Source organism: Vitis riparia, chromosome 4 (genome assembly GCF_004353265.1).
Source record: "Vitis riparia cultivar Riparia Gloire de Montpellier isolate 1030 chromosome 4, EGFV_Vit.rip_1.0, whole genome shotgun sequence".
Classification (NCBI taxonomy): Eukaryota; Viridiplantae; Streptophyta; class Magnoliopsida; order Vitales; family Vitaceae; genus Vitis; species Vitis riparia.
The window spans coordinates 2,110,875-2,132,704 of record NC_048434.1 but is presented as its reverse complement, the minus strand read 5'-3'; the positions used below and the strand labels follow the sequence as shown (position 1 = coordinate 2,132,704).

The following is a 21,830-nucleotide window of genomic DNA, read 5'->3' as shown; positions in this document are numbered from 1 at the left end:
ATCTGTTTTTAAAAATAAAAAATATACCCAAACATGGTCTAAAAGTTATCCCTTCTAAGGATAAATGTTTAGCAAATATCTATTTTTATGGTTTTAATTTTTAAAACTACCATATTAGATAACTAAATCAAGGGTTTCGCCAAGTTTTGAACGCTTCAAATCAAATTTTGAGTTTTAATAAAAAATTCAAAAGAAAACTCAAGCCACCTTGAAAAAAAATCAATGACAAGAAGATCTAATCCCTTAAAGATTTTAAGTGTCTAAGAAATATATAAGATGGTTTTCCATAATGTACTTAGGTCTAAAACTTTTTTCATATGCTTCAAAGTTCATTTTTTCATTTATACTTAAGATCAAAAACAATGTTTAATCATGAAATTAGATATGAATTTGTTTCAATCCAAAACCTTGAAACTAATGGTTTCTAAATTGACTTTAAAAAGGGGTTACATATGTTGCTAAGAAGTTTGAACCTAAAATTGGAAGTTTTTATGCAATTTTGGGTGCAATGATTTGAGGGTCAGTCATGGACCAGTGGAGGGCGCACAAAACCTTTTATCTCTCTTTTGGATGTTAACGTATTGTTGATTGAGGTTTTTGCTGGTTGATCGAGGGTCAATCGAATCTCAAAAGTACCAACACTCACATACAAAGTATTAAATGAACCAATAACTAATCAATCGGTTAAACTAAAGTTTAACTATTTGAGAATATTTTTTATGGTTTTAGGTGTTGGATGTTATTTTCTATAAACCAAATATCCCTACTAGCTTTTCGTTAAGAGTGCATAGAATTCAAATTTGCATATTCCTTAAGTACACCACAACATCCATTCTAAATTTTCTTGTCTTGTGAGCCAAGTTCATTATAGGGTTAAAAGAGTTAAATTCTTGTAGAGAATGTTCAAAGTCCATTGTAACCTTACAATCCAAGTGTAAGAAGGTTAAAGACTTTGGCTTTAAAGTTTTGGTATAGTAGAACAGTATTTTTTCTCTCTTATTACGGTTGAAAGGCCTTGTCTCTACATGACAGCTGAGGCTTCAAGTGAATCTGAAATCAACTGTAAGTCCTATATGGTTTCCGTTTCCCCAGTCTCATTTCATACCTAGGGTTTAGTTCTGATACCTTTTGTGGGTTTCACTAGTGAATTTGGTATTGGGTGTTCCAGATGAATTTGAATTCTGAACATTCAATCTATTGTTTTTGGTGTTTTTCCATGAGATTTTCCATTTGACTGTGATTTCCCATCCTCTACAGGCTCAACAATCTTTAGTAATACAATACAAATTCATTAGTCACAGTAGCTGCAACCCAACAAAGCCAATCATCCTTTGGTGAAAACCCAATACAAATTCAAAACTTCCATTGATTCTTCCCCAGAAATCAACTTCATAAGTAGTAATAATCATTGATTTTTCCATATCATTAAAGCAATTGTAATGAGATGGTCCACAATGTGTTTGATAAAATGTGGCAATGAACTCTAAGCACTTAGTCTTTTAACCTTGAATCTGATATTGGTTGTTACAGGTCTATTTTCAGGGGAAAAGATGGAAGACCAACATACAAGAATGTGAGAATTGGCTGTTCATGGCTTATAAGCGTGTGCAAAACCTTCTTCATGGCCAAAAGTATCGGAAAACTATGCGAAATGGAGGTATGCAGATCAGTACAACGCGTAATAGCCATTCAGAAGAACATATTCCTTTTGAATGGTATGACAAGGCCTTTCCACAAATGGTAAAATTGAGTCAGCTGTTGAAAAATGTGGATTCGATTGATGGAAGGTTAGTTAATATTGATGATTATTCGATTGTCTTCGATGAGCATATTGAACAAAGAATGCAGACTTTCAAGTCGCTCGCTCGAGCTTTTCTCGGGTCTCCATTGATGCAGCAAGCAGTGAAGAAGAATATGGCGTCACTGGCAGCTGGGCAATGCACATTGCCTGATTGTTTCAGTAAACCGAATGAAAGGGAGCCAATGACTGTGAATTCACTGACTAAAGTCTGCAACTTCTTGAACATTTCTGCTCAGCAAAGGAAGGAAGTACGTTTCACAGTATGCTCACAAGTCACACAGCATCGGATATGGGTGGGTGCGCTGGAGGAGATACTGAATGGATTGAAATCCGAGATGGAGTCTCTGGATCATCAACGTCATCCTCCAGGCAAAGGGATGATGATGGGGCAGCAAATAGTCTTGAGCTGCCTGAATTTCTTAGCTGATAAGGCCATTTCCTATGATCCTGACTCTACTTCATGGATGCGGCCTGCGCCTGCAAGAGCACCCGAATCCCCTTCTCGTAAATGGGGAGAAGTTCTGGTGATGTTCAACCACCTCCTCAAGTGTTTAAGAACTGCTGAGAAGGGACTACTTTTACATGTCTCAAAGCTGGAGGCCATGAAAGAGGGGTTGTCTCAGATCAAGGATGTGTTGGTAGATAGAAATATAGGATACAAGGAGGCTAGGCACCAAGAAAGCCTAGTGCAGAAAAAGCTTGGAAAGACGCTGGGTCACTCCTCCCGGTGCTTGTTCACACTATTGGTATACTATCTCTACGGTAGCATCAGAGACATTGAAGTAGAAGTCTGTGGTGGGGTGTATGGAAGTGAGGGTGGGGATAGGTTCTGCTTATACATGGGGAGGATTCTGACTTCAGATGAGGAGAAAATGGTGTGGAGTGGGGTGAAGCAGTTGGATAGGGCACTTGGTCTCTTCAAATTCGTATGGGAGACTGCAAAAATGAAGGGGGTTTTGGAGCTGCAAGGTCATCTATGGTGTGTAGGGGCTGAGGAGAGGTCATTTAAGTATAGGGGAAATGTGTTTTTTGTACATAGGATTAATATCTGATCAGAGGATCTCTCCAAAATCAGTTTGAAGGGCATTCTGGGACTCCTCTGAGGATTCAAACCTCCAGGCATGTGTTCTTTTGCCCTTTCATTTGATATGTCATTTAGTCATTTCCATTTAAAATGGTGAACGTATCAATGGAGCATTCTTTTTGTTAATTTTCATTTTTCATAGACCACAAGTTTGAGAAGCTACTTATGATCATGGAAGTTGGCATAAATCATATTTGTTTCTCAAAGAAAAACAGAAGGAAAATTTTCTAGATGGGATGAGAAATGCTTCTCATTCTCAGTTGGTTTCCTAGCAAACTTCTAACATCATGTTAGGGAAGTTTATAGTGAAAATTCACCAGCCAACTCCATTTTGATTGTGAATCAAAACAATTCTAGTGCTCATACGGCAAATCTCAATTCTTTTGCAAAGGCGTAGGTAGTTGAAACCATAACCCAAATTTGAGGTCCAAAATGCAAAGAAGCCCCTGACTTAGGCCAAAGAAAACAACTATAGGGTTACTAGATAGCAACCGGGGCAAGAGAAAGCTAATTTAACTCAAAACAGAAGGGGAACTGTACTATGAAATTCAATAAATTGATTTCATTACCATGGATGTCTCAATTGTCTTTCGCAAAGTAGCAGCATGACAACATGGTATTGGTTCACTGGCCGCTAACGCAAAAAAAATAAAAACAGAAGTTCATGTATCAAAAACCAGCTCTAACTTTTTCACTACCAACCAGTGCAACTCCATCACAACCACAACCTATAGCTTTGTACATATTGGCATGGTTTGGGGAAGAGATGAAGCTCTAAGCTGAGCCTCTATGCTGAAAGTTTTGCTGGAGAACCCGTGGCAGGTTCAGCACAATCTCTGCATATGCTGGAATGGAGACAAAAAGATCAGAGATGGATGCAGTGAGCCGACAGTTCATAAACGCTGGCCGCTAATGAGCAGAAATATAACTTTTTTAATTTGGAAAGAAGTAAAACCTTCTGGTAAGCTCATTGTTCGCAAGGCATCCTCTGCGTAAGACAGACGAGCTGGAACAGAGTTCCCCTTTCTACCGATTGTCCCAGTGCTTGTTATGATTTTCTTGCTTGGCTGCATTGGCCAGGCTAGGACTCTAATTCGGGTTGGAAGGACAGAGAGGAGATCCGCGTATCTAAGACTAACTGTTATCTTGCTGCAACAGAAAAATGAACCATTTAGAACAGTAATAAATATCAAGTTTTGAGGGCACATCTAATGATACAAAGAAGTCAGTCCATCTTTGTATAATAATGAGCATCAAACCAGAATCTTATAAAGACCAATATTAAAAGGAAATTACTACTTTCATGTTTGATCTTAACTATGGATAAAACAACAATAATTCCTTTTTTTGATCCTGGTGAATATTGTGTCCATATTGTGGCTTGGGAGTGATTCTCGTAAAATCACTTTTAGCTTATAGCGCCTCTGTCAGCAACATTTTATTAGAAACACTTTTATGGATAATCAATTAATGATTAAATATAAACTAAAAAAGTATTTTGAAAATATTTTTGGTAATAGGATACATGACAAAAAAGTGATTTTTGAAAGAAGCATCTACCAAGTACTAGTCCAAAAATCAGTTTAAGTAATTTTGCAGATTTTAAAAGTGATTTTTAGAACTTCTCCAAATATCTAATTTTTTTTTTTAAAAAAAATTGCTTTTAATCATTAGGAAGTGTTTCTAACCCTTCAAGAATCTCCTAAACAGATTCTAAATCAAAATTCTAAAAGCAACAAAGACTAATTACTCATTCTTTTGTGCTCCTCTTCTTTGATATAAAAAGTTTATTTTATGACATCTCTTTGTTAGACTTTATCAACTGGTTAGGTTCTCAGTAAGGGGAGGGGTTTCTTTTGTTCTCTCTCTTCTTCTATACCATTTGATGCCTTTTGTATTTTTTGATAAATAAGAGAATGATTAAAAGCCACAACTAGTGCACCTCACACACGGAGCATATATGCCAAGAGGCAAAACAAAAAAGGGGAAACAAAAAACCTACTGCCTCCCTCAACAATAACTCAACCAATCTACAAATTAATTAAAGATATAGTGTTTCCATCTATGAACACTTTTAATCCATGGAGATAGATTGTTAAGGAAAGAGCTTTTGAGTCTTTGATCTGATATCTCCTTGTATACGCCATGATTCGGTTAAGGCAAACAAGGATGGGAATATCATGCTTAAAAGGCTCCTCACTATCTATCTTTCCAAAACTTCACTCCATTCCCTTCACCCACTGCAAAGGAGACTCTTGTGTTAAAAGATCTCACTCCTTTCTTATAACTTTCCATAATCCAACCTCAAAAGAGTCTTTCACCTCACACAACCGCTACCTCCCTTCTTCCTCCTCGTATCTCCCCCTTATGACCTTCTTCTAGAGCGTTTACCCTCAAGCAAATAAGGCCAACACCATTTGCAAAGAAGAGCTTTATTTAGAAAAGAGAGAGATCATACACTTAGTCCTCCTTTCGACTTGGCCTTACAAATAGTTGACCACTTCACTAAGTGCGGTGGTTTGTTCTCTAAGGCTCCTCCTTCCCAAAGAAAATCCCTTTGAATCTTCCCTAACCTCAATCACACAATTCTTGGGATAGTGAACAAGGACATTAAATAAATTAGCAAACTAGATAGAGTACTCCGAATCAGCCTAAGCCTTCCCCTTTTTAAGGTGTATTGTCTCTTCCACAATGAAAGCCTTTTGCAAAACCACTCTTCAACCCCATCCCAAACCGCCTCCAATTTGTAAGAAGGCCCCAATGGAAGTCCAAAATAAGAGGTCAGTCGATCCCCTACCTTGCAGCCAATATCGGAAGCTAACTAAAAAAGGCATAACCGAAGTAGATAGGTAGTATACAAAAGGCATTTTAGGAGGTTTTAATAAATTTTGCTTTGCCTATTAAATAATAATAATAATAATAATAATAACAAGGGTTTATTACACTTTACCCCTCAACCTATAGTGTGTTTTGCACATTGCCCCTTTCGAGTTCAAAACCGAGCAATGTACCCCTCATCTTTTATAATTGCATGTAATGTGCATTTTTTGAGAGACAACATTACTTTTTTGGACGGAAAGGCATATACTCTCCATGTGACTGAGGGTAAAAGGGTCAATTTTAAAAAAAAACCCTAACTCCCTTCTCTTCGTTCTTCTTCTTCTTCTTCTTCTCTCTTCACTCTCTCACTCTAATTCCCCCTTTCCACTGTGGTCGATGTAGATAAGCCCCCCTTCCACTGTAGTCGATATAGATAAGCATTTAGGCATCTCTTTTTCACATGTCAGAAGATACCCATCGAGGAAAAATTTTGATTTTGTTAAGATTTTTCTCAAAAAATTTGCAGAATGGTGTGATGTAGGTCTTCCATGGTGGTGATACCGATGAAGAAAAAGCTTCAATTTTGATGATATTTATGCTAGAATTTCCAGATTCTTGATTTGGGTTTTTTCAAAAAGATTGATTTTTTTTTTTATTTTTGGTTGTGAATTGGAGGTAATCATACTGAATTGAAGTTTTTTTTTTCCCTTCTTTTAATTCTATCTTTTGGGGATTGCCATAAACCTGATTTTGTTGAATTGTGGGAGTTGTCGATTTGAATAAAATGAAATTTGGGTTTGGAATCTAGATTTTTTTGCTTTGACGAACAAAGCCCCTTCTTTTAATTCTATCTTTTAGGGATTGTCATAAACCTGATTTTGTTGAATTGTGAGAGTTCTCAATTTGAATAAAATGAAATCTGGGTTTGGAATTTAGGTTTGGAATATGGGTCTTTTGCTATGACGAACAAAGCCCATCTTTGAATACTTACCATAATTGAGGATTCAAGTTTGAAATTTCAAGAAATGCAATCATCCCAATTGGCTTTTTCATCTCATCAAAGAAAGGATTGGGGATTGAGGATTGAGGATTGGGAAGGGGAGAGAAAGAGAGAGAGAGAGAGTGAAGAGAGAAGAAGAAGAACGAAGGAAGATGAGGGCTAGTTAGGGTTTTTTTAAAATGACCTTTTTGCCCTTGGTCACGTGGAGAGCACATGTCTTTCCGTCCAAAAAAATAACAGTGTCTCTCAAAAAATGCACATTGCATGCAATGAGGGATACATTCCTCGATTTTGAACTCAATGGGGCAATGTACAAAACACGCTATAGGTTGAGGTGGTAAAGTGTAATAAAACCTAATAACAACAATAAAGCAGCTCCCGTACAAAAATAAGACAAAATGCAGCATCCATATAAAACAATTTTGTATCCAAAAGTATGTCGGTCCATTCTATTTAACCATAATCAACTTCAGTTCTCTGCTTTTGTATCATAGTACTCTGAGAAATCAAACTTTTGCTTGTGCCTTACAGCAAAAGTTTGTTTCCTTATGAGATACATGCCATGTTGGAAATAAGGCAGACCTTTAAAAACAAAATAAGATTTGTACAAGACTGAGAAGTAGATAAGCAATCATAATTTCATATGGGGGCAATCATCTTTTAACTGGAGAAGTTTTGTTGAAAATTCCTGCATATTGTGAGAAGTTTTGTTGTTTGTTTCACAAGACTCCCAGGAACTAATTCTTGCAAGCACCTCAATTCTCATGAAACATTAATCTAACTTCCACATCTGCCATAGGAAACTGCCAGGTCTTGCTCCTCCCAATCTTATACTCAAGTAACATGTGGATTGAATATGGATTGGAAAATGTTTTCGGAATTGGCAAGTAATGAATAAAGCCTTGTTACTTAAATGATTATGGAAGCCGCCTATCAAAAAAAAGATGATTATGGAAGCCTAATTCTGGAAAGGATTGTAACTGGAAGAGAGTTGTATCCACAAAAATAAGTGGTAAAACCTAGGGTTGATCGCAGAGGAGTGACAGGATCTTTTGGAGTTGGATTGCGGAAAGGTTCTGGGATAAGGTGGGTTCAGTTCTTTACTCACTGTGGGTCTGATGTATGTATCGGTGAAGCTGGTTTTCCTTTGGTGGGCAGAGGAATCTTAAGGAGAGGTTACTGGGTTATTTGGGCCAGCAGGCAATAAGGAGGCTAGGATGATGGATTATTGGGTCCACTAGGGTACTGGCAGGTATTGGAACTCTTAAGAATTATTAGAATTTAATGATTGGGGGATAAAGGCAGCCATCTTTTTTTTGGCTTATATTCAGCTGGTGGAGGTCTGTTTGAGTGGCAATGATGCCTGCATGGCGGTTGTCTAGAATGGAGACTGTCTCTAGATAATAAATTTCAGGCAACTCCTACTATAAGGAGATGGTGAAGGTAGAGACACGTCGTTCCCAGCTAAAGAAGTTTGAAACCTCAAAGTTCAATGAGAAGTGGCCTTCTACGTGTTGGTGCAGTTAGCGAGAAAGGGAAGAATCATTCCAAACTGGTGTTGTACATGTGAAAGGGATCGGGAGAGTCTGGATCATCTTTTGATGCACTTTTCTTTGGCTTGGTAGTTATGGTCTTCATTTCTATCAATCTTCAGGATTCAATGGGACCACCCAAAGTTGATGAAACAATGATCAACAAGTTGGTGCAGTGAGTTCATCAATAGGGGGAAAGGGAATGAACAGTCAGCACCCTGTTATGCATAGCATGAGGTTTGTGGTGAGGGCAGAAAAGAAGACCTTTGAGGAAGTCAAAATGCCAGGCCAGAGCCACTAGACACTAAGAGACAATTTTGTTGTATCCTTTTTGTAAGGATGTTGGCATCCTGTACATATCCTACCAAGTATTTTTGGCGTTTTGAGCGAAGATGAACTGTGGTTCTGTGTGAGGAGTGTGGATTTGTCGTTCTGGTTTAATTTCTCTTTTTTATTAATTTTCTCCTTACGGGGGTTCTCTTGTATTATTCATGCATTCTAGGTTTGCAACCCTTTTTGCGCTCCTAATAAATTTCTATTTCTCATCAAAAAGAATTTATCTGGAAAAAAAAAAAACGGTTGGCCATTGGCCACTTTGAAATTAAGTAGTCAAATTTTATATTTTTGGGATTAAACATGCAAAAATGACCAAATATGAAATTGTCTTTTTAAATAAGGTTTAATTTTTACTATAGATAGTCAATCAAAGTATTGTTTATTCTTCAAATTCCAAGTACATTAAAGGAAGAATCTTAATCCTAGAGTTTTTAGACTCTCACAGACTTTAATACTCAAGTGCCAATGATTTCAGGAATTGAAACTCTCAACAAATGAACAAAAACCAAAAGAAGAAAAGGGAAAAAGACCAAGTAGAAAAAAAATTCAAAATGCAGAAATCAATACAAACTAAAGTTTCAAATCCTAATAATCCATAAAATACAAGTATAGAGAGAAGAAAATGCATTTACCAATCAGAATCATCCAGTGCCAATTCAATCATGTGGTAGGGAAGACTATGATAAAGCTCTTCAATTTGATTCCCATATAACTCCTTAATAAGGCGAACCTGCAAAGGACAAGGAAAATGATGTTTGATCAATCGATTGCGCCCAAGGCCTGCTTTGCCCTGATCTCACATCATAATTTTTTAACTTGTCAGAACTCTCTGTCTGCTTCCTCCCTATCAAAATAAAAACTCTCTGTGCTTCCTCCTGCTCCTTGGTCAGGTTGGCAATTTTTCTCCCTACCACAATCATTCTAAGCCTCCAATTCCATTTCTTTAAAGATAGCCCCCCAATCCATTCACTTGATTCATCGTCTTACCCAATGCTCAATCAGGAATGTCTATCAAAGTCATGCCCTTATTTGCACCAGAATTTTTCCATCACCTGAAATCAACCTGAGGTCACCAGCACCTCCTGGCTCACACATCCTGTGAACCAATTCTAAGATAACTATTTACTTGAGAAAATGAAAAACATACCTGTTCCCGTCTATCCACATAAGCTTGCAGAAGTTCTCCAACATGATCTATAAATTTCTGAAAGCACACTGTTAAGAATCTATACAAAAACAGGTTTGAAAATAAAAACAAAGATAAAAATATATATATATCAAATAAGCAACCAAAAATAAGGCAAGAAACCTTACCATTGCATTGGAAGACAGAAGATCATTTTCTGCTTCTCGTATTGGTAGAAAGAACGGTACTGTATGCTCGTTAACGGTCATCTTTTCAAGAAATGATTTACTCTCAAGCACACAGTGGTACAGCTCACAAGGTTCTCCTGAGCAGTCATGGAAACTGATGAGTCAACTTCCTAATTGCTCACTCATATCCAGTACAAGGATCTAATCAAGATGTTTGCCCCAACGAATTCAACTATTACAGTTTCCACATGGATCAGAAATGCTATATCTTGTATTTAACTAATAAAGTTTCAAAAATACAAGGAAAAGAAATGATTGTGCAAACACAGACAAAAGATATAGTAGCCTAACAACACCACTGAATATTAATAATCTGACTTGCTTAGGACATGAAAGCTGATTTACAGACAACCAGACCAGACAACCCCGTTTTACATACTTCGCACCTAAAATGTAGAAATTTTTAATTCCTTCAGGTATTTCCAGAGTGGACCCAAAATTTATAATATGATTTTAGCAGCTGCAGAGAAAGGTAAATTACGAGAAGACAAAATAATGTTGTTCTTCTAGACGGTTAGATGGGTGGTCTAAAACAGGTTGCACCCATTAAAAGAAGCACCTGAAAAACAATTGTTGTATAACCTGACAAGAAGAAAATTTTATATCACATGAAACATCAGTAATCAAAGAACAAAAATATTGATATGAACTGCCATAAGATATGGATCAATATTGATTTTGAAAAATGTTAGACATCAATAGCAAGAATAGAAATTATGAATTAAAATTTCAGCAAACTCCTAAATATCAGAGATATCAACATATTAGTAGATGCATAATATCATATTAGAAATTAACAAGAATTGGTTCAAAATTACCAGCAAAAGATGTCTCATATTGTATGCCAATCCTTGCCCTTTCCAAACAACAAATTACCTGATTCCAAGAAAAATTAAACTGGTACTTAAAAGGTAATCCATCAATGCCATATGGTCAATAAAATTCTGAAGTGACAGTTCTAGAAAGATTGGCCACCTCCCAAACAGTTTATAGAATCATAAAAAGTATTTTACATAAAAAAAATTGGAAAATAAATTTTTCTAGGGAGACTTAACAAATTATTCAAATTAACATTAGATGTAATCCGCCAACTGCCATGACAAATTTGTATTTTTATTGAACTTAATTCCAATCAGGGATATTTGATGACAACCATGCCATACATCATTTTGCAATGAATACACTCTACAGATCTCCATCTAATCTTTGTCAGTCTCTTCTCCCAAGAAACACAAGGAGGGGCATAATGTAGATTCTGCATTTTGGGTTTTTGTTGTTATTCAAGCTTTCAGCAATTCAATACCCCCAATTATTTTTTCTAACAGGATTATCATCATTTTTCAGTTAACTATTGTGGAAAATTGAGTTTTCTATAAGGTGTTGTCATATCACACATGTGGAAACATCTCCCTTCCACAAAGTGGTTGGAAAATGATCATAGACAGAACTGCCATTTGAGGACTAAAAATTCCACAATATCAAATGTAGTATTCATTCTCAGTATTCTGCCAGGGTTACAACCTTCACTCTGGATATCAACATTGATATATTGGAATCTAGACATAGCCCTCTAGATCAACCTTTAAAAACTAAAAAAAGTTGTGAATTATTTATGATGTCAATTTTCCTCCCCTAATTTCCACTTTCAGTATATTACTACTAGAAATGAACTTCTTCATTTTGACAAAACAGATCCAATTCCCAAACACATAATGTCATGGAACCTGTCATCAACATGGAAATATTCCTAAATACTGAAATGTGCTTTGTTGGCATTGAATACCTTATTCCCAACTTTATAAGTGGTTTTTCCATGGAAAAGAGGATCCGGTAGCATGCTTGAGTCCCCTGGCATTGCCTTTCTGTCTGCCTCCATATGAACCTGATAAATAACCCAAAACAGTTAGATGAAGCACTTGACTAAGCTGATGTGTAGCATGAAAATTTAAACAAATTAGGCTTTACAGAATGAACTTGAGCATGGAAAGAATTTTAGTTATGAATAGCATGATTTACCAGAGAGAGAGAGAGAGAGAAAGAGTTTTTTAACAACTGATAACAATAACTTATCCAATTGTACAATCAAAGGAATAAAAAACAAAACTAAAAATAAAAGAGAAAGAACAGGAAATCCAGTCACTTCAAAGTACTGAGGAGAGCCTTACCCGCTCCCTTATTGTAGCTAATAGCCCATCATTCCACTGTTCGCCATCTAAAAGAATCTCTGCAAAACAAGTCACTTATAATTCAAAATGACAAAACCAAACCTGACTCAAATGCTCATGTAAAAGAGTAAAGGAAAAAATGAAGGAGAGAGAATTCAAAGGTTATTAGGATCAAGCATCCTCTTTCCACCATAGCTTCAGTCAGGAAAATATAAGCATCACAGCAGCCAAAAGGTCTACAAAAGCAGGTCCACCATCCAGCCAAACAAGCATCAACAAATATGCAAATTATAAGATGTGTGGATAGACACAAGGAATGGGCAGGAGCAGATCTGCAGAGTTGACAGGAGTGATCCCACCTCATAGGAAATAGACTCTTTTCCAACTTGTCAACAGCCAGTTTCAATAACTGCCAAACTTAAATTTTTCAACCATTCCCATTAGTTTTCAAGTTTTTCATCATTACCATTCAATTTCCAAAACACTTCTCATTTTTGAGGAAGCACAATTCTTCTTTAGAAGGAACTTTAAAACACTATAAAGCACAGCCCACAGCCCAGAATTGACAATAACCAAACATATTGCACATGCACTCTTACAGAAACAGCCGAGGAAATACCTAACAGCAATGCGAATCCATAACAGAACTTTGCCTACTACATGAAAAACTTCTTTTCCATTCTTGGTACTACTAATCATCTTTCAAAAGCAGCAGTATCACCAATAAAATCTAGTTACCTTCAGTTTGAGAAGCTCGAGCGGCATCAAATTCCTTTTGTAGACGCTCAAAAGTCATCTTGTCAGAATCCCTATTTGATATCAATAAAATCCTCAAATCAAAATATTTTAGAACCTTCATCCTCCAAGAACCAGGGCCATTCACAAAATAGAGTACAAACAAGAGACAAGATACAACTGCAGCCAGACATATATGTATCAAACATGCAATAAAAATTCCACTGTGATTCATTTATAACTGGATAGATTCAGTTCCATGGATAGAATAATAATGGGAAAGTGTCCAGTTTACTCTTGAAGCCTCTAATACAGTTATATAGAATTAGTTATTCTATGGGATGCATAAAAAGATTTTGCATGCTAAGCACCACCTTGGATTACTTAGCAAATTTGCCAAAAGTGTTACCTAGAAAGACGCTCAATTAACTGCCCATGCCTTTTAATCACATTTGAAACTGCAAGAAAACAAAGCAGCTTTAATCATTCAAAACAGAAAAAATGCAAGCATATAAATCTAATCTAAAACAAAAGGACAAAGCTAATTACATCTAGCTCGTGTAGTCTCTAATCGCACATCTTCCGCTTGTATAAAATTCTGTCAACCAACAGGGAAAATGATCATAATCACAAAAGAGAGCCATGATATTACCCAGCCAAGAATTTTTCAGTTAGCAATCAATCTTGAACACAAATTGGGATGGGGGTGTTTAAAATAAAATCCACATGCCCTTTTTGGTCTTCAGTGAACAGAACGAAATACACACTTATTCTTAACTGCTGTAGTTTCTACCCATGCTAATAGTTATATATATGTGTGTGTATGAGTGCATGTGTGTACAAAAGCATACATTGTGTATACAACAATGCCTAACAAAAAGGTGTACAAAAGCATACATTGTGTATACAACAACACCAAAAGGTCGTCCAAAGCAAAAGGATGCACAAAAAACAACTCCCTTATCTTACTTAAAGCTTAGCCAATCAATAAAATCCATCATGGACAAGAAGCAACCTCCTTTGTACATTCTAACCCACTTCAAAAAATTATACATAAAGAATTGTTTAATTGTTTGATCTGTTTTCTCACTATTATCAAATGTTTTCCTATTTCTTTCATTCAAAATAATCCAAAATAAGTACAAAAGAGCAGCCTTCCAAGTTTTCTTTTTCTTCTTCCCAAGAAAGGATTCACGTCAGCTTAAAAGGACATCTCTTACTATAGAACGCATTACCCACCTTATCCCACATAGTGTATAAATCAGTTGCCACAACATAAGTGCTTTCAAACAATGTAAAAGGATGAGAACAACCATTTCTTCTTCTTTTTTGCACAAATAGCATCTATTAGGAATTCTCCAACCCCTTCTTTTGAGTTGGTCCAACATCAATATCCTTCCCCATGTAGCTTCCCAAGTGAAAAAGCTAGCTCTCACTGAGACCTATGAATTTCAAACTGTGCTCAAAGTTTTTAAAGGCGAAAGCGTAAGGCGAGGCGTTTTTGTGTTTGTGAGGCGAGGCGTAAGCCTCGAGGCGTTGAGGCGTAAGCTTTTTGAGCCTCACATTATATAATTAATTAATATTTTAAAATATATAAAATATAAAATAATTAATTAATCTATTCACCCCTCCCGTACATCTTTGATTGCAAAATTTACATCTTAAATATTGCTCCCCAGAAACTTCAATCACATACTTCCACACAAAATCTTTTCTTGAATTTTTCGGAGGAACTCATTCTAAAAAAAATCAACAATAATAATATTCAAATTTCCATATAACAATATAATTGACTAAAAAATAATAACAAAGCATAATTGAAAGGAATTTAAAAATGAAATACAAAATTTAATTGGTTTAAATTAAAAAAAAACCAATTTTTTTTTAAAGGAATTTAAAAATTATACACATAAATTTTAATTAGAATTTAATAATGAAATAAAGAAAATTGAGGTGAAAATTAAATTTAAACCAGAAATAAAAAATTCAAAATTAACAAACTAGAAATAAAAAATTCAAAATTAACAAATAATTATCTTTAAAAAAAAAAAAAAGGAGAAAAGCCTACTGTGAGAGAGAGAAAAATGTGGACTGCCGGATAAAAAATTCAAAATTAACAAATAATTATCTTAAAAAATAAAAAAATAAATAAAAAAAATAAAAAATAAAAGGAGAAAAGCCTACTGTGAGAGAGAGAAAAATGTGGACTGCCGGAGAAGTGTGGACTGCCCGAAGAGAGAGAGAGAGGGTTTAAATTTTAAATAGGTATACATTAAATATCTACATAACTGATTTGATAAAATAAAATAAAATAAAAAAATTTTGGATGAAGAGCCGACGAAGCCCGTGTGGACTGCGGAGAGGGAAACGAAGAGGGAGAAACCATGGAAGAGGGAGTTCGCAACATACCTGGAGATGAACGAGAGGGATCGCCGCCGGAGAAGACGCACTGCGATTGGTCGCCATCGAGGGTGAGTACTCCGTCGCCGCTTGAGTCGTTGGAGGTAGGGTTTCGTTTTGGGTTTGTTTTCAGTCGAGAGTCGGGTTTTAGGGATTACTTAGGGTTTTTTTTTAAATCTCTGTTCATTGCCACATCAGATCCGACGAAGCGTACGCCTTCTTCTTGGAGCGTGAAAGGCGCGATCAAAGCGCGCCTCAATCACGCCTCACCGGAAAAGCGTACGCCTTTCAGGCGTCTCGTTTTATTTTTAACGCCTCAGGGCGTTTTCGCCACGCCTCGCCTCAGGGCGCGCCTCAAGGCGCGCCTCACAAACGCCTTTAAAAACTTTGACTGTGCTTGCAGGGAACACCTCCATTCTTTCATCAGATATGGAGGAATAGAGGGATTTAATTGAGAATTTTGTCATATTTCAAGTGCAGCCAAATCATCTTATCCTCTATTTCATTACAAATTGTCTAAATCTATGATATCCTAAAAAAGGCCTCAACCCCATCTAGCTCCCAGTCATGAACCTGTCTTATGAGCCTAGGATTCTAACAACCACCTTCCTCTTCTTGCTCCCACACCTCAACCACCCATACATCTTTGGCGGTGGCTATTGAGAACAACGCAATGAAAGCCTCTCTTAGGGGTTCATCACCACATTGCCTATCTATCTAGAACTTCACCCTCTACCATTTCCCACCCGAAAAACCACTCTACTATTATAACCCTCCCACCCATTTCTAATAGCTTTCCTCACACCCACTTCATACACTTTCCCCACTCCTCTATAGCTCTATCCCCCTTTTTTTTCCACATACTTTCCTGAAATTACCCACTTCCAAAGGGAGTTGCTTTCACAAGGGATTCTCCAACACCATGTGTCAAGTAAGGCTTTGTTAAAGAATGGACAGACTTCTAATACCCAAGCCCCACTCCTTTATCCATAGAAACTATCGATCAATTCACCAAATGTGGCTTTCTCACAAGCCCCCTCCCTGAAAAGAAATCTCTTTAGATCTTTTCTAGCTTTAAACTAACCTTTCTAGGTATGAAAAATAAAGACATAAAGTAAATTGGTAAGCTAGATAGGATGTTTTTTATAAAGTTGGTTTTCCTCCTTTTGATAGGTATTGTCTCTTTTACATAGCAAGTCGTTTTTGAAATCTTTCCTCTACCACATCCTAAACCTGAGACTGCCTTAAACCACATGAATACCCAACTCAGATATTTAATATGCTCCTTTGTGGCATCATAGAAAATAAGGGTATCATTAGCAAATAACACCTCCTACCCATGATAATAGTTTAAACTTTCTTATTGTTACTATGGGGCTCTAAAGCGAGAATTTTCCAGCATTTCCAATTAAATCTTCTTCTTTCTAAGTGATCCATACAAATAAATTGCCATTCCTTTCCTCTACAGGGAAAGTAATTCAAGTCACAGCACAAACGGATTTTTTCAATCTCTCTGACCTTGGTTCTATAAGACCAGGCCAGAAAGATCTGATGGTCCGTTCTCAGTAGCCATGAAATACTCATCTTAGTCTTTTGTTCATAGATACTCCACTTACACTAGTTAGCAGATGAAAACCAACTAGTATCTACATGGAAAACTCAACTCTCTCTCTGCTTTCATCTTTCTCTGCAATCAAACAAACAGTATATATTTTGCTCAGTTTTCCCCACATAATTCTACAACCTTGAACAGTACCAAAAAACATTTTTCATTCCCACAAGTGAATACATCCTGAAAACAGTATTATAAATGGGCATAAAAACAAGGGAAAGGAGCCATTACCACTTCTCCCATTGTCATATTTGGCCTTCCTTCAAGCTTTTCATGATGCTGCATGAATCCACACATTTAAATGATCTGCAACCAGCAAATCAGATCATCGACTACACTGCATAATCAAATATAACAACTAGAAGCTGATAAACTAGTGTTTCAACTCAATCAACAAGAGCCAGCCAAACATTTTCCCCCAATCCATCTTCAGTTTCCCCGCTTTAAAGAAAAATTTTACAAAAAAACATAACATTTTTATCAGGAACATTTTCCAGCGAAACTAAGAAAGCCTTAAGCCGAGAAATAGGTGGTAGACGAGCAAAATTTCGGGTTAGTGTTGGCCTAAACCGAAATTTAGGTTCATGAATTACGGTGAGGAAGGAGAGATTACCTCCTACGTCGTGGTCGTCTTCTCCGCCACCTCTAGGGTTTGTTTGCCCTATTTTCAATGGCCTTAGGCCTGTTCAGTAATAATAAAAAACAGAACCAACAAAAATAAAAAATAAAAAGGGGAAAATTATACTATGATGCTCGCTTTTGGGAGTAACGCACCTTTGGTACCCCAAACTTGTGATAATCCGACTGAGAACCCTAATTTTCAAAATAATCCCCGAACAGGACCTCCTCGTTCCAATGGAATGGTGGGTTTGAGGGTTTTGACCTTTTTTTGCAATCAATAAAATCGTATCTTAGTAGTTTTAATTGCTTGCTTTTTGGGTAAATAGGAAAAGAAAATATTTTGCTCATATTTTGGGTGAATATGAAAAAAAAGGATTTATGATGTCAATGATATAAAATAAAAACATGAAAGCGACGATTTGATATTTTTGTATTATCATCACAAATAAGAGCTTTCGGGTTTTTATTTTTTCATATCTTCCTCTAAGATTGAATCATTAATTAAAGTATTAAGAAGTTTGAAATTTTATATTACACATCTATGTCAACTGATATTTTGGTGTTTTTGTTTAAGTTGCATAAGATGAAATTTTCATATATGAATATTAGAGGGAGAGCCTTTTGGTTTACCTATTTCAATAAAGTCTATAATTAGGTCAAAAAATGTCTCGGGGATTCACACAATTATAAATGATATAACTAGTAATTATGTCTTTTCATGTTAACATATTTTTTTATCTAGGAGTTAAACTTCTTTTTTAGTATAAGTAGTTATGTACTTTCCAAACCATTTATGAATTAAGAATTAACTAGTAAGTCATATTTGTATACAATATAGTAGTATTAATTTATAATTTTATCGTACATATAAAGACATTTAAAAGTGTGTATAAGTGTTATTTTGAACTGAACTAATGCTCTAACTTCATCACTTGTAATAATGAGGTCTAATATTTGTTATACTATCAATTGTTATGTTTTTTATATGTTAATGTTTGAAATTTGATTAGGTCACAGACTTACTAATGAATATATGAAAAATACAGGTACAATGACATCAAATAACTCGAGATTCAATGATGGGGTTGGTGAGAACAACTACATGAGAATGAAGATTATGAGTTACTATTACAAATGGATGACAACATTGAAAATATCATAGTGAATTAGAAACTTAGGCAAACTATATTTCACAAACAAAAGTTATTTAAGTGGGTATAATTTATTCAAATGGGCCTATAGAACAGTCAACAAGAATACTCAATGAGAGGATCTAACTAGAGAAATCATTACATGGAATGGTATACCAGAGCCCAAAAGAAGGAATTCTATTGTAAATGAGAGTAATAAGCAATCACCAATCAAGCAATTGAATCATTCTTTGTTTGTATTGGTATTGATTTTTATTTTTATTTTTAACATCGAAGTAGTGTGTGTGTATAGTCATAAATAGGCTAACAAATGTAATTGTTCCCAATGTTTTTAGAATCAAACAGGTAATTGAATCAAAAAAATTATCGGTTTACATTTGAATGATTGGACCAGTAGTTTGTTTGTATTGGTATTGATTTTGCTTGTATTAATATTATAGTAGTGTATGTGTATGGTCATGAATAGGCTAACAAATGTAATTATTACCAATGTTTTTAGAATCAAACAAATCATTGAACCATAAAAATTATTAGTTCACAATTGAATGACTAGATCGGTAGTTTGTTTGTATCGGTATTGTTTTTGCTTGTGTGAATATTAAAGTAGCACGTGTGTGTGTATATATATATATATATATATATATAGTCATGCATAAACTAACAAATGTAATTGTTACTGGTGTTTTTAAAAAGCCAACAAGTCATTAAATCATAAAAATTATCAGTTCATAGTTTAATGATTGGATTAATAGTTGAATCATTAACATCATAAATATACAATTTATATACTATTTAAATTTAAAATAATTATACAAATAAAAAAAATAAAAAACCAATAATTTTAAAAGCTAGTTTTGTATCAAGGAAACATCTAAAATTCTAATATATGAAACTTCACAAATAAAAAACTCAAATATAAAATAAGTTGCATAAATTTCATAACTATCGTAAATCTAATAACATTTTTATTGCATGAATAACTAAATATCCATTGATAATGAAGATAAATCAAAAGGCCGAAAATGATGGTTTTGCTTTTTTGGGTATTTTTCAATGGGATGTCATTTTAAATAAATTGTTGCACGCAACATTATTAATTTATTATTCATTACGGCCTTCGGTGTTGTTTGGTGTTGATACAAAAACGTGGGAGAGCGCTTTAATATCTAAATCAATGTTGCTTTGTGGGCTTGTGAATCCGTGTTTATGTGGTGGGTTGATATGTTGATTTTTAAAGAAAATGACTAACTGAAATCTATTTTCTTACCGATAACAATGAAACGATAGTTGATGTCGTTATAATCAATGGGTAACAATAATAAGAACGATGACAACAAAACACAATGATTTTAAGCACTGAGATGATAAAATAAAGGAGTAAAGCTAACAAAAAGAAACAAGATCAAGAAACAATAGTAAGTGGGCTAAAATGAGGTCATTTCATATTCAAGAATGACAAAATTGCATCGTTTTGACCTTTTTAAAAATTAAAAACTATTATTTGAAGCGTTACCGTCTAATTCAAGTGGTTCAATACTACTATAACTCTCAAGTGATCCAAAGGTTCAAGCCGAATCGAAGCTTCAACTAGCCGACAATCAGAACACGTAAATCCATGGTCCCATTCCAATTTTTGAAATATCGTTGGATGAATTGTGATGTACTAAGTCATACAATTGATGTACTACATCATAGTAGTATTAATTTATTCAATTAAAAAAAATGGAGGTTTATGTTGTAAGAGATGACGAGAATGATTATTTGAGCTGTAAATAATTATTACAAAGCTTATAGTTGATGGGGGCTTTCCGATGATTTTGCATGCGATGATGAATGGAGACAAAGTGACTCAAATTTAGGCCTCCATCACATGTTTTTATTCATCATCACGCCTTCTTCTACGTGGACATCCCACTGGGTTGCTGGATATATAGGCTCCATAGGGCTTCAGTGGCAACTAAATGGGCCAGCTTTGTGGTGGCCTGGTTGGGCCTTTAAAAGGGCAATCTGAGGAGAGAGAGGCTATCTTTAAAATTGGGCCTCTAGAATGGCCACCAAGGATGCATTACTCCCAAAATCAAGCACCAAAACATAATTTCCCTAAAAACATCATTAAAGTAACCTATTTGGAAAAGCACTTGGAAACTATTTTCTTTCATTTACAATATTTTATTTTATTTTACCTTTTTCTCCCGATAAGTTGTTTTGAAAACAAACTGTTTTTTCAAAACAAATTTGAACTGTTTTTATTGTTGTGAAAAAACATTATATATAAGTCTACAATGTTTAATAAGTTTTAAAAAACATTTTTCAGATTTAAATAATCAAACATAATTTTATTTTCTAAGAGTTACTTTTTTTTAAGAATTATTTTTAAATTATCGCCAAAGAAGCCATAGTTTTTTTTTTTTTTTTTTTTTTTACTATTTTTAAAAATAGAAAATATTTTCAATCATATTTGCAAATTTTGATGAACATTAAACTTCTTTGGTATAATTATATAATAAATAAATATTTTTTTGGGGATTTTTTTAAAGAGCTTCCACAATCTTTTAATATTAATGTATGAGGCACTAATGTTGATTTAGTATAAAATGATATTGCTATTTTTAATAAAAATGAATAAAAACAATTTAGTCATGAGTATGATTTCTTATTTTTAAATTTGTTTAAGAAATTTGAGAATAAAAAAAATTTATAAAAGTTATGAAAAAAATCTAATTACTAAATTTAGTTTAATTATCTAATAAGTAAAGTCTAAAAATATTTTATTTTACAAATTTATGTAGTACATATTGTATTATCAAATATATATTTCATTTGTAATTTAAAATATTATACAATAAAATCCCAATAAAATAATAATTTTAAGACCAAAATAAATTATTATTTTATCAATAAATGAATAATTTATTAATTTAGAGGTAGTGCATTGCATATGATATGCAAAAAATGAAAATAAAAGTGAGTTCGAGGTTAATTTAAGTGTAAAAAAAAATGACAAGTAACTTTAAATACGTATATTGAAAAATAATTAAATCGAAAAAATAGAAATTGTAAAAATTATTAAATATTATATTATAAATTTTCATTTGTTATTTTTCTTATATACTTCATTAATTATTAATCAATACTTTCATGAATCTTTAAAGACTTCTAAAAAAATTATTATTCCATACATTTGACAAAATTATTAATT

At 34.5% G+C, this 21,830-nt stretch overlaps 2 protein-coding genes across 6 annotated transcripts; one reads left to right on the top strand and one right to left on the bottom strand.

Moving 5' to 3' along the window:
* Window positions 1-99: 99 nt before the first annotated feature.
* LOC117912749 lies at window positions 100-3,024 on the top strand. 3 transcript variants are annotated; one of them, XM_034827439.1, is made up of 2 exons: window positions 100-1,062; window positions 1,531-3,024. In XM_034827439.1, the coding sequence occupies exon 2, from the start codon at window positions 1,591-1,593 to the stop codon at window positions 2,851-2,853; it is 1,263 nt and encodes a 420-aa protein (XP_034683330.1). In that variant the 5' UTR covers window positions 100-1,062; window positions 1,531-1,590; the 3' UTR covers window positions 2,854-3,024. The 3 variants fall into 3 exon arrangements, with proteins under 3 accessions (XP_034683330.1, XP_034683329.1, XP_034683331.1); XM_034827438.1 differs by having other exon boundaries at window positions 1,258-3,024; XM_034827440.1 differs by lacking the exon at window positions 100-1,062 and adding an exon at window positions 1,075-1,334.
* Window positions 3,025-3,420: 396 nt separating this feature from the next.
* LOC117912750 lies at window positions 3,421-17,717 on the bottom strand. 3 transcript variants are annotated; one of them, XM_034827443.1, is made up of 14 exons: window positions 17,634-17,717; window positions 17,473-17,520; window positions 17,091-17,165; window positions 13,397-13,445; window positions 13,257-13,305; window positions 12,851-12,921; window positions 12,113-12,171; window positions 11,731-11,829; window positions 10,766-10,823; window positions 9,888-10,024; window positions 9,721-9,777; window positions 9,206-9,303; window positions 3,841-4,034; window positions 3,421-3,730 (listed from the first exon to the last, which is right to left on the bottom strand). In XM_034827443.1, the coding sequence occupies exons 3-14, from the start codon at window positions 17,154-17,156 to the stop codon at window positions 3,660-3,662; spliced, it is 1,008 nt and encodes a 335-aa protein (XP_034683334.1). In that variant the 5' UTR covers window positions 17,157-17,165; window positions 17,473-17,520; window positions 17,634-17,717; the 3' UTR covers window positions 3,421-3,659. The 3 variants fall into 3 exon arrangements, with proteins under 3 accessions (XP_034683334.1, XP_034683333.1, XP_034683335.1); XM_034827442.1 differs by having other exon boundaries at window positions 17,473-17,541; window positions 17,634-17,698; XM_034827444.1 differs by lacking the exon at window positions 17,634-17,717 and adding an exon at window positions 16,864-16,934 and having other exon boundaries at window positions 17,473-17,556.
* Window positions 17,718-21,830: the final 4,113 nt, after the last annotated feature.